Raw genomic sequence first — 12,794 nt, 5'->3', positions numbered from 1 at the left:
GATAGAATAATGGGGAACCTATATTATAAAAGAGTTGAACAATACAATTTGGAATGGTGTGAAAGGAAATTGTAATCCAGAGCAAAGCAAGTAATTCTCAATTAATCACTAATTTGATATAAATAGCAATTGATTTGCAGAATAAGGGAAAATAATGATGAAATTAATAGTCCTTGTGGTCCATAATGTTTAATGTTGAAAGCATTTTGCTTGATTTGAATAATAGATATAATTATTGAGCCATAGAATCATATAGTACGAAAATAAATGGAAGCAGGCCCTTTAGCCGACTGTGTCCACATCAACCCATCAAACGGATCCCAACTCCAATTCAATTTTTCCTTTTGCATCCTCTATCAACCTGTCGCCCTTATTCTCCTACCACTCACCTTTGTAAGAAACGATTTGTAGCAGGTAGTTAACCTACCAACCAGCATGATTTTGGTGTCTGAGAGGATAAGATGGCAGCATTAGGGAACCTATGTGATCGTGGGGAGCATGCAAACTCCACACAGACTGCATTTTGGGTTGGGCTTGAACCCAGGTTGGTGGATTTGTGAGAGAGCAGTGCTGACCACTGTTCTTCTGTGCCATACTAAAAAGTAACTGTTTATGTTTCTTGACTGTTGAATGGCATTGGGAAAATTATGAAATTAATGGTGCTCTACTCTAGAAAAATGGGATGTTTGGTTTCAAAAGAAGTCTTGCAGTACAACATCATAACATTTGCAGATTACACCCAAACAATGAACTTGGATATTTTCCTTCAAGTGAACATTTTATTCTGATGCCATTACTCCAGTAGATGAAATAAACATCAATCTCTTAGCTTTATATTATAGTACATGCTCAAGAAACCAAATTTAAAAAGTTATGAACGGAAAAAAAAAGTTAAAATCAATATGAGCAGTTTAGTGTATTTGTGGATTGTGCATTTAGTCAATTTAGTTGTACACCTCTCTTTATTTGCCTCTAGCTTGGTGTTCTTTGACTTATTTGTAAATATTGTGGCTCACAACTTGGCTGAACCTGCATATGAAGGAAATGTTGCTCAGCTGGAGTATAAACTAGTGGCTGAAGAGCATGGATTAGTCATCAAAGTAAAAGGATTTAACCACAAACTTGGGGTATGTAGCTCTCAATCCAAATTCTATCACTCTTTGTATTGTATATTTAACTGAAATTGTTCACTTTTACTGAAGCTGCTTTTGAATTGAATAGCAATTTGATTTTCTAGCTACAATATTATTTCTGCAATGATACAGGCGTTATGGCCATGTGGGATACAAAAATTCATCCTTAAGAATTCGCAAATCACTACCCTAAAAATTTGATTTATGAAATGATATTGGCTCTTGCAGTTCTTGTGTGAGAAAAATAAATATAAAGAAATGTCAAATTTTGTCAGTTTTTACTTTCAGTCACTCGATATTATGGGGCAATAAGATTCGGGTAGGATTCCCTGCTTTGCCACACTATCTCCAGTCTTAGGGCATTTGAACGACATTGGATTGCTACATACTTCATAAGCAAGGTATTTTCTCTGACTTGGTGCATTGTGGGAGTTGCAGTAGCCTGGTTAGCTCCTTAAAGCTCTCCTTTAGTTAAAGCATGAAGATAACTCCTACACCATCTTTCTGCCATGAACTCTGATCCTCAAATTGCATCCTTTTCCCTAATATCCTCACTTCCTAAATCCTTTCTTCATTCAAGAGTCTTGCCTATCAGAGAAAGTACCTTGGAGATGAAGTGGTCGTATTGTACTCTAAAACATCTGTTCACATGTTTTCTGACTGGAAAGGGGATGGCAAATCTAATTGATGAGGTCATTTTAAATTTTTTAATTTTTAAAAATTTGGACATACAGCACGGTAACAGGCTCTTTGGCCCACGAGCCCATGCTGAACAAATATACCTAATGAACCTACAACCCCTGTATGTTTTGGAGGAAACCCACGTAGACATGGGGAAAATGTACCAACTCCTTAGAGACAGCGTGGGATTTGAACTCTGGCCCCTGGAGCTGTAACAGTGTTGTACAATGCTAACTGTACCACCTGTGATATTTGGATAATGTCCTATCCGAAACTTGTCACTCCACAGTATTGACTGATTAAAATTAAAAATTGATAAGTATATATGTGTTGGTTTTTCTGTTTTTTTTTAAAAAAAAGAAAATAGGAGCACAATTTACATTTGTATAATGTGTACTAAGTTATTTGTGACGCTGAATAAATACATTTGGGGAAAAATTTGACAAAATTTGTAGTTTCTTTCACATGAGCCTTGTTCATCTCTATCTAATGTTGGCTTGACTGTTAAATAACAGTAGTGAGTCCTTTGTCATCACTGATAAAATGACTCAATATGCAAGAGACCTATCCTGTAGGAGTACATCTCTGCTTATAACGTAGGATGCAATTGGAAAAGGTTCACTTTACAGAAAATTGTGGAATGGACACTTTTCTAGGAATGCAGCCCATCTTAACTGGGATGTTGCTCATATATTTTCTTTAAAATTTTTCCACTATTTGATGAATTATACGCATATGAAGTTGTTCATGTTGGGAATTGGAATGCTTTCCTATTTTTGGCTGTACCAAGTATTTACAGGTTGAGTGTCTGTGATTAATGCTCTACCACAGTTTGCCACAGCCCAATCTTATACGTAGTAAGTTAGAGCAGTCTTTATTGTACCATTGTTATATTTTCCATTTCTGATATTGGAACATTCCACTGCTTTTGTATTTTTTTTTCCATTCTGAAACTGGTGGTGGGCCATTCATGTAGCTAGCACAATAATTGGAGTTTAAAATCAGGGGTGCTTTGAAATTTGGAACAGAAAATGACTACTACATTTGACATTAATATTTTGGGTATTTTGGTATTATTGGAAAATTTTACTGTTGTGTTTGTTTGTGTCTAAAACCAAGTATTTAATGTTAGCAAGATGTGATTTAAAAACCAACCTCAATTCCAAGGATAGTTAACATTTAAAAAAAAAACCCTACTGTTTTACATTAATCAATTAACCTGTTAGTTTTTGGCTGTTTTCACGTACCATACTTGAGAAATTTTCTAACTTTTTGTAAGTGGTTTCCCAGAAATTTTTAATGAAAATTTGTGACTTTTTTCCATAGGTCAGATTATTATTTTTGACTTTTTTTTCATATTTCTTTCATTATTGTTGGGTCTAAATCCTGGAAATCCTTATCCAGCAATATTGTAGGAGCACTTTCACCAGAAATACTGCAGCAATTCTGGAAGATTGTTCAACTGCACTGCCTCGAGTACTTTTAAGGATGGGTAATGAAAGCCAGCAATGTCCTCCTGTAAAAAAATACATATTATGGGCCTTTTTCCCCTTCTCTGAGAAGTTTGTCCTGTTTATTCCAATTGAAGTTATTTTCATATTTATTAATTATTCTTTACAATGGCCTCAAATGAACTCCCTTTCTTCCACTCCCCTCCCTTCACCCTTCAGAGTAATCTCAGGAAATAGTGACTTCTATTTTGAAAGTTGAAGGATATTTGCAGTTGGAATCTTAACCTTGGCTATGACGACCCAAGTTCCAAGTTGACTTCGCATGACAGTTTTACTGTACGGGAAGGGGGATTGAGTGGACTTGCACGATTTTTCTGGAATGTTTTATTTATAATAAACACATGCAAAAATATAGTTGTCATATAAATGTTACAAAAACTTGCATAATTTCCGAATATAAATAAATGATGAATAAAGTGGAAGTTGTGAAAAGTCTTCTTCACAATGCATCAATTGATCAAGGGATTTTATCACAATGAAGAAGTGGGTTGAATTGCTAGCACGAGTATCCAGTATTTCCAAAATTCCAAAGCTAAATTGTTGAACTAATCTATTTTTTAATCCAGCTTCTGTTTCAACTCCTCATTGATCATCTGGCTGACTTTGCCACCACTCCAGATGTGTTTGGAATGATTGTGGAACAATTGAAAAAGAGTTACTTCAATGTGCTAATCAAACCTGAAAGACTGGGAAAGTAAGTGAAGTATTTATTTAATATTTTATCTTTTATTGCCAGTCATTTTCAGTGTTTGAGATGTGACCTCTTACTGTTGATCATGTCTTCTGGAAGATTGTTGTATCTAACATTTTGATTGGCACAGTAACATTTTATTATGTGACTGAAGTATTGTTGCCAAGGTTATCGTTTGCTGTCGTACTGATGTCTTGAAAAGATGTTTCGGTGGCTTGCTATTCATTAAAATCCAATTATCTATAGATAGAATTGAGTAAAGTTTGTATAATTTCTTCTCTCTAGGTATGTTAGTGACATATAGTAATCTGATAGTTTCATGATTGGTATTATTTCTTCTGGCTTTTTATTTTGGATTGATTAGTCAGAATCTTTATAATCTCTTGTCTTTCACGCTGCCAGTACAATCAAGTCTTGGTTCAGTGATGAGTGTAGGAGCACCCGGAAGAGCAATAGAAGGCACAACTAAAGTTGAAGTGCAAATCTGATGAGGTTATATCAGTGCATTTGATGCTACACCACCTGTTGAATAGGTGAAGCAGCATGCAAAAGAACAAACCCACAATAGATCAAATGAAAGCGAATGTGGCAGTTGGAAGAAGTATAAAGATGATAAGCCTTTTGGGCCCTTATGAAGAGCCCAGCAATTAATGGTGCTGAACAACTAAGCAACTAAAAGAAGAGTTGGGTGCCATGAACATTCATATTCCTGTATACAACAGCTAGCACGTGAATACAATTATCTGAAAACCACTTAACTGAAAATCTCAGTTATCCAAAAATTTTTCAGCGGCAATGTGATGTCACAAGTTGAAATTTTTTTTCACCCGATGTGCTCATGGGGCTCTGATGCTCTGTTGGCACCAGTTTGCTAACAACAGAGCTCAGAACCAGCCAGAAAGACAAATGCTGATCGGCTAGATGCTGGCTCAAAGAAGCAGGCTAGAATCTCAAGCCATCAGTGGATGGAAGTTGGTGGGTCAGGTAGCGCATGGGGAGATTGTCCTCTTTTCAGGTAACTTCCACCCCTCTCTTTCCATTTCTTATTTACCCTCCACTGTACTTGGTTCTTTGCTCTCCTGGTGTAAACAAGGAGAACGGCTTCCTGGGCAGGAATGGGGACCTAGGTCTCCCAGGCAGAATCGACGACGGTGGTGGGGAGATGTCTGGGATTGGCGCAGTGGCAGGAGCGGGGACCTTGGGCTCCCAGGCAGGATTGGCAATAGCAGTGGAGAGGTGTCAGGGATCGGTGGTAGAAGTGGGGATCTTGGGCTCCCAGGTAGGATCTGCAGTAGCAGTGAGGAGGTGTCAGGGATCGAGGTTAGGAGCGGGGACCTTGGGCTCCCTGGCATGAGTGGCGACAGCAGTGGTGAAATTTTGGGTATTGATGACAGCGGCAGGAGCGGGTACCTTGGGCTCCTGGGCAGGAGTGGCGAAGGTAGGAGGAGGTATCGCGGATTGGCAATGGCAGCAGGTGTGGGGACCTTGGGCTCCTGGGCAGTAGTGGTGACATTGGGCTCCCGGGCAAGATCAGAGATGGCAGCGAGGAGGTGTCTGGGATTAGCAACAGCCGATACAAGTATTCTGCTGATACGATTGGGCTGTTTAAAGCCATTTCTTGGTTATCTGAAAAATCAGGTTAACTGAAAAACATCTGGTCCCAAACATTTTGGATAATTGTTAATGTACTGTGCAGGAGAAAAGGCATTTGAAACCATTATTAGCCAAATGAGGAAAAGTAAAGCTCTTGGAGGATCCCAGCATCATGGAACCCATTGTTCAGCCAGTTCAAGAAATTACTCGCAAGTTGGATGCTAAAAAGGGGCTTATCAAGTTCTTAACTGTAGGATTGAAGGCTTGGTCTCTGATCCATTCACACCTTTAGCTAAGCATTTTCAAATGGCTGTAACTTTGCATTTGCTAGACAGAATGGAAATTTGTTCTGCTGTGTTCAGACATACAGTGCCACACATCTATCTATTCCAGTCAATTATCATCCCTTCTCTATTGTCAATCATTAGTAAAATGGTGGAAGGTTTTATTAATAGTGCTAAAAAGGGGAAGTTATTCATCAATAGTATAGTTAATGGTTTTCACTTATTCTTTCTGTAGAATCACTTGGGTTGAGACCACATCTATAGACTGGGTCAAAAGAACTAAATGATTGCACTTGATGCCAAAATAGCATTTGAGTATGACATCAAGATCACAACCTCTTCTCATTGCTATCTTTGGGCAGAAGCTACAGAAGCCTGATGATCAGCACTTCTAAATTTCTTTCCAACAGTTAGCAGGCTGTTGAACCTCCTTGTTACTCTAATCAGGGACTGCTTTGACACAAGAAAAGGAATGACTGAACTATTGTAAAGTCACTTTTTTTGCACAAGGATAACTGAATATTTATTATTCCTTTTTTGTATTTATTGTTTCTTTCTTGTTCAATTAAGTATACTGTTGTAGTTGATTTTTTTTAATAGTTGTTGCTGTTTTTATTACAAGTTCCTGTTCAGCTGCAGCAAGTAAGAATTTTGGTGTATATCTGCATTTGACAATTTAACGTGTAATCATTATCAAATGTATTTAACTGGGAAATCGAGAGATAATCTCTTAATTGGCTGGAGGGCTATACTAATTTTACATGAATATCTACCATATTTCTCATTCTGTGCTCTTGGTGTTCTTGCTCCACTGTTCCCAAGTTGTCAACCATTTCATAAAATATCTGCTCAGGAATGTAGACCGTATTCCAGCTGAGGCCTAATGATGAGCAATATGTTAAGGATAACGTGTAATTCTTTTTTCTCATTCAGTGCTCCTATTTACAAAACTATATCCTGCATACTTATGTGATTCTTAAGCAAGTAGTGCTTCCATTGAAGTTATTTCTTTCTTTGGCTTGGCTTCGTGGATGAAGATTAATGGAGGGGTAATGTCCACGTCAGCTGCAGGCTCATTTGTGGCTGACAAGTCCGATGCGGGACAGGCAGACACGGTTGCAGCGGTTGCAAGGGAAAATTGGTTGGTTGGTGTTGGGTTTTTCCTCCTTTGTCTTTTGTCAGTGAGGTGGGCTCTGCGGTCTTCTTCAAAGGAGGATGCTGCCCGCCGAACTGTGAGGCGCCAAGATGCGCGGTTTGAGGTGATATCAGCCCACTGGCGGTGGTCAATGTGGCAGCACCAAGAGATTTCTTTAGGCAGTCCTTGTACCTCTTCTTTGGTGCACCTCTGTCTCGGTGGCCAGTGGAGAGCTCGCCATAGAACACGATCTTGGGAAGGCGATGGTCCTTCATTGTGGAGACGTGACCTACCCAGCGCAGTTGGATCTTCAGCAGCGTGGATTGGATGCTGTCGGCCTCTGCCATCTCGAGTACTTCGATGTTGGTGATGAAGTCGCTCCAATGAATGTTGAGGATGGAGCAGAGACAATGCTGGTGGAAGCTTTCTAGGAGCCGTAGGTGATGCCAGTAGAGGACCCATGATTCGGAGCTGAACAGGAGTGTGGGTATGACAACAGCTCTGTATACACTAATCTTTGTGAGGTTTTTTAGTTGGTTGTTTTCCCAGACTCTTTTGTGTAGTCTTCCAAAGGCGCTATTTGCCTTGGAGAGTCTGTTGTCTATCTCGTTGTTGATCCTTGCATCCGATGAAATGGTGCAGCCGAGATAGGTAAACTGGTTGACCGTTTTGAGTTTTGTGTGCCTGATGGAGATGTGGGGGGGCTGGTAGTCATGGTGGGGAGCTGGCTGATGGAGGACCTCCGTTTTCTTCAGGCTGACTTCCAGACCTCAACAATGAAGACGCTGTTTACATCCGGTACCGCACGGATGGCAGTCTCTTCGATCTGAGGCGCCTGCAAGCTCACACCAAGACATAAGAGCAACTTGTCCGTGAACTACTCTTTGCAGACGATGCCGCTTTAGTTGCCCATTGAAGTTATGCTGATTGGGGAAAGTACCAAAATTTCTGTTGAGTTGCTCTCCCTCAATTGGTTTTTAGCATACCACACAACAATGAGTGTGGTACAGTAGAACCCCAATTATCCAAAATTGGATTCTCTGAAGTCATAATTTATCCGAAAATTTTTTTGGACATAAACTGACCTCTGGCTGCTGGGCAGGAGCGGGGACCTTGGGCTCCCGGAAGGAGCGGGTCCTCGATGGGGAGGTGTCAGTGATCGGCGGCAGTCAGCAATTTTTTTGGTGAGAAATAAACATTATTTTAATGCTTAAAAAGCCTTCCCATTGTTTGTTTTTGTTTAACCACTGTTACAAGTTAAAAAAAAGACTAGTTCTCCGAAGAAAAAAAAAACTGTTAAACCAACATAGGCTCGGTCCCGACCATTTCAGATAATCTGAGTTGTACTGTAGTTTAATCAATCAAAAGTTCAGCCCATTTCAAACCTACAATACAAAATAAATCTTAGAGCCTTAACATACCCTGGAAAGCTCCATACGTTTAAAAGATCTATAAATTATACTTGCTTTTGAAATATATTAATTAATTATCCACTGTTTAATTACGTGTTGGTTTTGTTTGAACCCATGTCTCTAACCTTGATGATCAATTTGCTAAGACTTGCAAAAAAAAAATTGACAACTCAGTTGAGATACAGCAGAAATTCTATGACACAAAGAGAAAAAGGGTTGAGTAATCCAGGACATCTTGGATAAAATCAAACTCAAAACTTTTATTTATAAAATTTACAGATTTGATATGTATGTACGAAGAAATAGACTTCCTATTGTGCTATCTTTTTGCAGAGATGTCCGCCTGTTAATTCTGGAGCATGAACGGTGGTCTTTGATGCAGAAGTACAAGACCTTGATGAAAGGTGGAATCTCAATCGAAGCTCTGATGTCATTTGTGAAGAATTTTAAATACCACCTTTATGTAGAAGGACTAGTGCAAGGAAATTTCACAAGCAAAGTAAATGTTTTAGTGCAAAATTGTTAAAAAGCAATAGATTTTGATTGACATTGAAGATCTCTAAGAAAATAACAAAGATGCAAAAATGTTGGGACAAGGTGTAAAAACTTGATTTTTAAAATGCTCTTATTCTGGATAATGTCTAAATTCTAGAACTAGAAAAACAATCACCAATTTGCAGCAGTTTTTTTTTACTGGTCAGCATCTTGAGGGTCAATGAAAGTAGAGGTTTTGACTATTTTGAAGGCAGAGGGAATCAATACTTGATCAGCAAATTATTTCCCAAAGATTTACTGTTGAGATGCTATAGTTGCATCTCACTTTATATTTTTTTTCTACTGAGGAAATTACAGGTGTAAATCTTATGGACCTAATCAGTGAGTCTTTGTATGATGTGACATAGGTGAGCCACCCATGAAACTGCTGAATTTATTTTAACAGGTTTTAAAATCATTGCTCCAAATTTCTTTGGTATTTTTCTTAAAACATCTTCATTCTTTCTCCATTCTCTCCCCATCTTCTCGGTTATGCCGAATGTCCTCGCAGCAGCTTGGTTGGTAGATCCCTTGGCCACTTCAATGACTCTCAACTTAAAACTTGCTTCATACTGGAAGCTTCATGATAACATCCACCTTCTGGCCACAACCAACTGTTCAGTCAATGCAACTCCAGCTCAGTCAACATTTTTTTTTGTGGGGGGGGGGGGGTTGTCTTATACACCCGATAGATGATAAAACGAGGAAACCCGACTTATCTGAAGGTTGTCTTATATGTGGGAAATATACGGTAATTTATTTTGTGGAGATTTTAATAGTAGTATTTCAACAAGTTCAATGTTATGAAATGTTTAAACCTTCTTACCATTTAGATTAAGTAAACTACAATTCCATACTAGAAGTTTAATAGCACGGAGGCAGTGGAGAACTTGACAAAGCGGGCAGGGAAGACAAACTGAAATTACAGGAGCCTAACCTTTTATCTGGAATTCCAAAAATCGGCAACCCTCCCCCTTGTCCCTGCCCCCTTGTGGGCGCCCTCCCTTTACCTTTGGTGGAAAGACGACTCGGCCCTGAGCACCTGGTGGGAGAAAAGCAGACGGCGTTTGGCTCAATGAATGAGCAATGGCCATCTTCCTTACCCACAATTCCCCATACAGCTGAAACAGCTCTGGATGGATGGTGGGGGCTAGGTACGAGGTATTTGCTTAAAGGGGCCAAAATCTAAATGATTCCAAAATCCGGAAGATTCTGAACAATGGCAGTTGTCCAGTCCTGACAATTCGGGATAAAAGGTTAGGCATCTGTATATGGAGTTGCTCAAACATTGGTAAGTGATATTGCTGAGGGCAGTATGTAGAGTGAGGAAGTGAAGGGGGCAATAATATTTTATTTAATCGTATTTTGATAGGAGAAATTTATTTTGTTGTTGATCCACTTTAATCACATTACTGTAAAATCCCCATTATCCATCACCTATGGGGATCGCAGATACCGAAAATGTGAAATTTTCCGGTTGACTGAGACTCACTCTTACAATGCCTATTAATACATCTGCATGAAGATTACACCATTTAAAAGACAAAATACAATTCAAAATGTAAAGTAATTTGAAAAAATAATCAGTATTGTAGGCTTGAATGATGTAAAGTTCACTTTAATCAGGTAATTCTAATAACTTACAAAATTTAAATTTAAATTTCTAGTTCCCCTCTCTCTGCAAATCTAGTTTAAACCCATTGGGGCAAACTAACAAACCTACCTGCAAGGATATTATTCCCCTTCCAGTTCAGATGCAATCCCTCCCATCGGTACAGATCCAACCTTCCCTGAAATAAAGCCCAGTGATCGAGAAACCTAAACCCATCCCTCCTACACCATGTCCCCAGGCATGTGTTAAACTGCCTTATCCTACTTCTAACCTCTCCAGCACGTGGCACGGGAAGCAATCCTGAGATCACCATGCTGGAGGTCTTCTTCAACTTAGTGCCTAAGTCCCTGATCTCTCCTTGCAGGACCTCCTCACCTGCCCTTTACACAACCTGGCTCACCTCATGCCAGTGTCCTGGTCAGGCCCTTGGCACCACGAGACTTGCCTCCATGCCACTGTCATGGTCAGGCCCTCAGTGGACCTTCCTCATGCTGACAACCTGACTTACTTCCACGCTAGTGTCCCAGTCAAGCCCTTGGCGCAGCTAGACTCACCTCTGCACCAATGTCCTGGTCAGGTCCTTGTTGCACCTTTGTTGTTCTGACAACCTGACCCGCCTCCACGCCACTGTCCCAGCTAAGCCCTGTGTATACCTTCCTCGCGCTGACAACCTGATTCATCTCGATGCAAATGTTCCGGTCAGGCCCTTAGTGCACCTTCCTTTAAGTTCAAACCCCATCCGTGAGAGCTGTAACAGAGTTTCACTAGCCACTATGCTGTTGTCATAATTAACCCCACCCTCTCCCCAAGTTTATGGATAAAGCCTTACTAATGTACTTAAGAATCTTTATCTTAATTAGTATATTATTATCTGGCAATGATGGGAGACAGCAAGCAGCATTGGGCGGATCTTCATCCTGGGTGCCACCATTTTATTCAAGCACAACTTTATTGAAACTATTCAAACAGCTGCTGTGGGAGGGACATGACCGGGTTACTCCACTGGCTGAATGTTTGCTTCGAAGGGGTTGTGTGTTGTTTCGGAGAACATTTGCTTTTACAATTTTAAAATAATAGCTATTATTCCTATTTATTTTAAATTTTATTTATTTATTTCCTCAATTTTTTTTTAACAAGTTGTTGGAGTTTTCCGCTGATTGAATGCTGGATAATGGGAATTTTACTGTACTTTTATTTGTTATTTGTCAAATTTCCTTGAGTTGTTACTTGAAACTAATGCTTTTTTTTCTATTTCCAAGGAATCTATTGAATTCCTAAATTATATTGTGAAGTAAGTAGTTTTCCTTCTCCTTATCACATTAAGCATTTGGTTTGGGAGATTCCCAAAAATTATTCATATTGAATTCTAATGAAAAACACAATATTCTCCTTGGTAAACAAAATGAAAATTTCTGAAAAGGCCTGAAATACTGTTTAAATTTCTTATTGCCTTCATGCTACATCATTTAAAAATGATAATACAATTACTTTACTTTTGTTTAAGAAATGTGTTAACTGCATTGCAGGAAGCTGCAGTGCAAGCCACTTGAGGAGAAGGTACCTGTCCAGTTCAGGGTTGTGGAATTACCTGATCAGCCACATGTGTGCAAAATAAAGTCTCTAAACCGAAATGATGCCAATTCAGAAGTCACTGTTTATTATCAGGTGAGTTAACTAGAAGCAATATTCTTCATTTTCCACCCAATTTTAGCAATTTTCAGATGATTGATGGTTGATGCAGACTTTGTGGACCAAAGAACTTGTTTCTCATTTACTGCATCCGATGCACCCTTTGTGGCATTCTCTACATTGGAGAGACTGGCTGCAGACTGGGAGATCGTTTTGCTCAACATCTCCGCTCCGTTCGCAACCACAGCGACCTCCCACTGACAATCATTTCAATTCGGGGGGGTCACATTCCCTGTCTATCCATGGCTTTCTGTACTGTCCCACATTGACCAGCCTCAGATTGGAGGAACAACATCTTATTTTCCATCTGGGCATCTTCCAGCCAGATGACATGAACATTGACTTTACTGCTTTCCATTAAACCTGTTTCCCTTTTATTCCCCCCACCCTTTTCCTCTCTTTCACCCACACAGGCCTACCATCCCCACTCTACCTCATTGCTGCTGTCCCTTCCCTACTGTCTCCACCTATCATCTCCTGTCTTGCTACCCCCACACCTTGTTCCCCCTCTACTCTTTT

General features: G+C 39.6%; 1 protein-coding gene across 1 annotated transcript in view; it reads left to right on the top strand.

The window, feature by feature from the left end:
* The window catches only part of LOC138763834 (nardilysin-like), a 143,052-nt gene that overhangs the window by 92,166 nt on the left and 38,092 nt on the right, over positions 1-12,794 (top strand). Inside the window, exons 20-24 of the mRNA XM_069938656.1 lie at positions 977-1,127; positions 3,892-4,019; positions 8,774-8,939; positions 11,846-11,877; positions 12,113-12,251. Of these exons, the coding sequence (XP_069794757.1) occupies positions 977-1,127; positions 3,892-4,019; positions 8,774-8,939; positions 11,846-11,877; positions 12,113-12,251 (616 nt within the window). The remainder of the gene's footprint in view (positions 1-976; positions 1,128-3,891; positions 4,020-8,773; positions 8,940-11,845; positions 11,878-12,112; positions 12,252-12,794) is intronic.

Source organism: Narcine bancroftii, chromosome 5 (assembly GCF_036971445.1).
Source record: "Narcine bancroftii isolate sNarBan1 chromosome 5, sNarBan1.hap1, whole genome shotgun sequence".
NCBI lineage: Eukaryota > Metazoa > Chordata > Chondrichthyes > Torpediniformes > Narcinidae > Narcine > Narcine bancroftii.
This window is presented reverse-complemented; position numbering and strand designations above follow the sequence as displayed.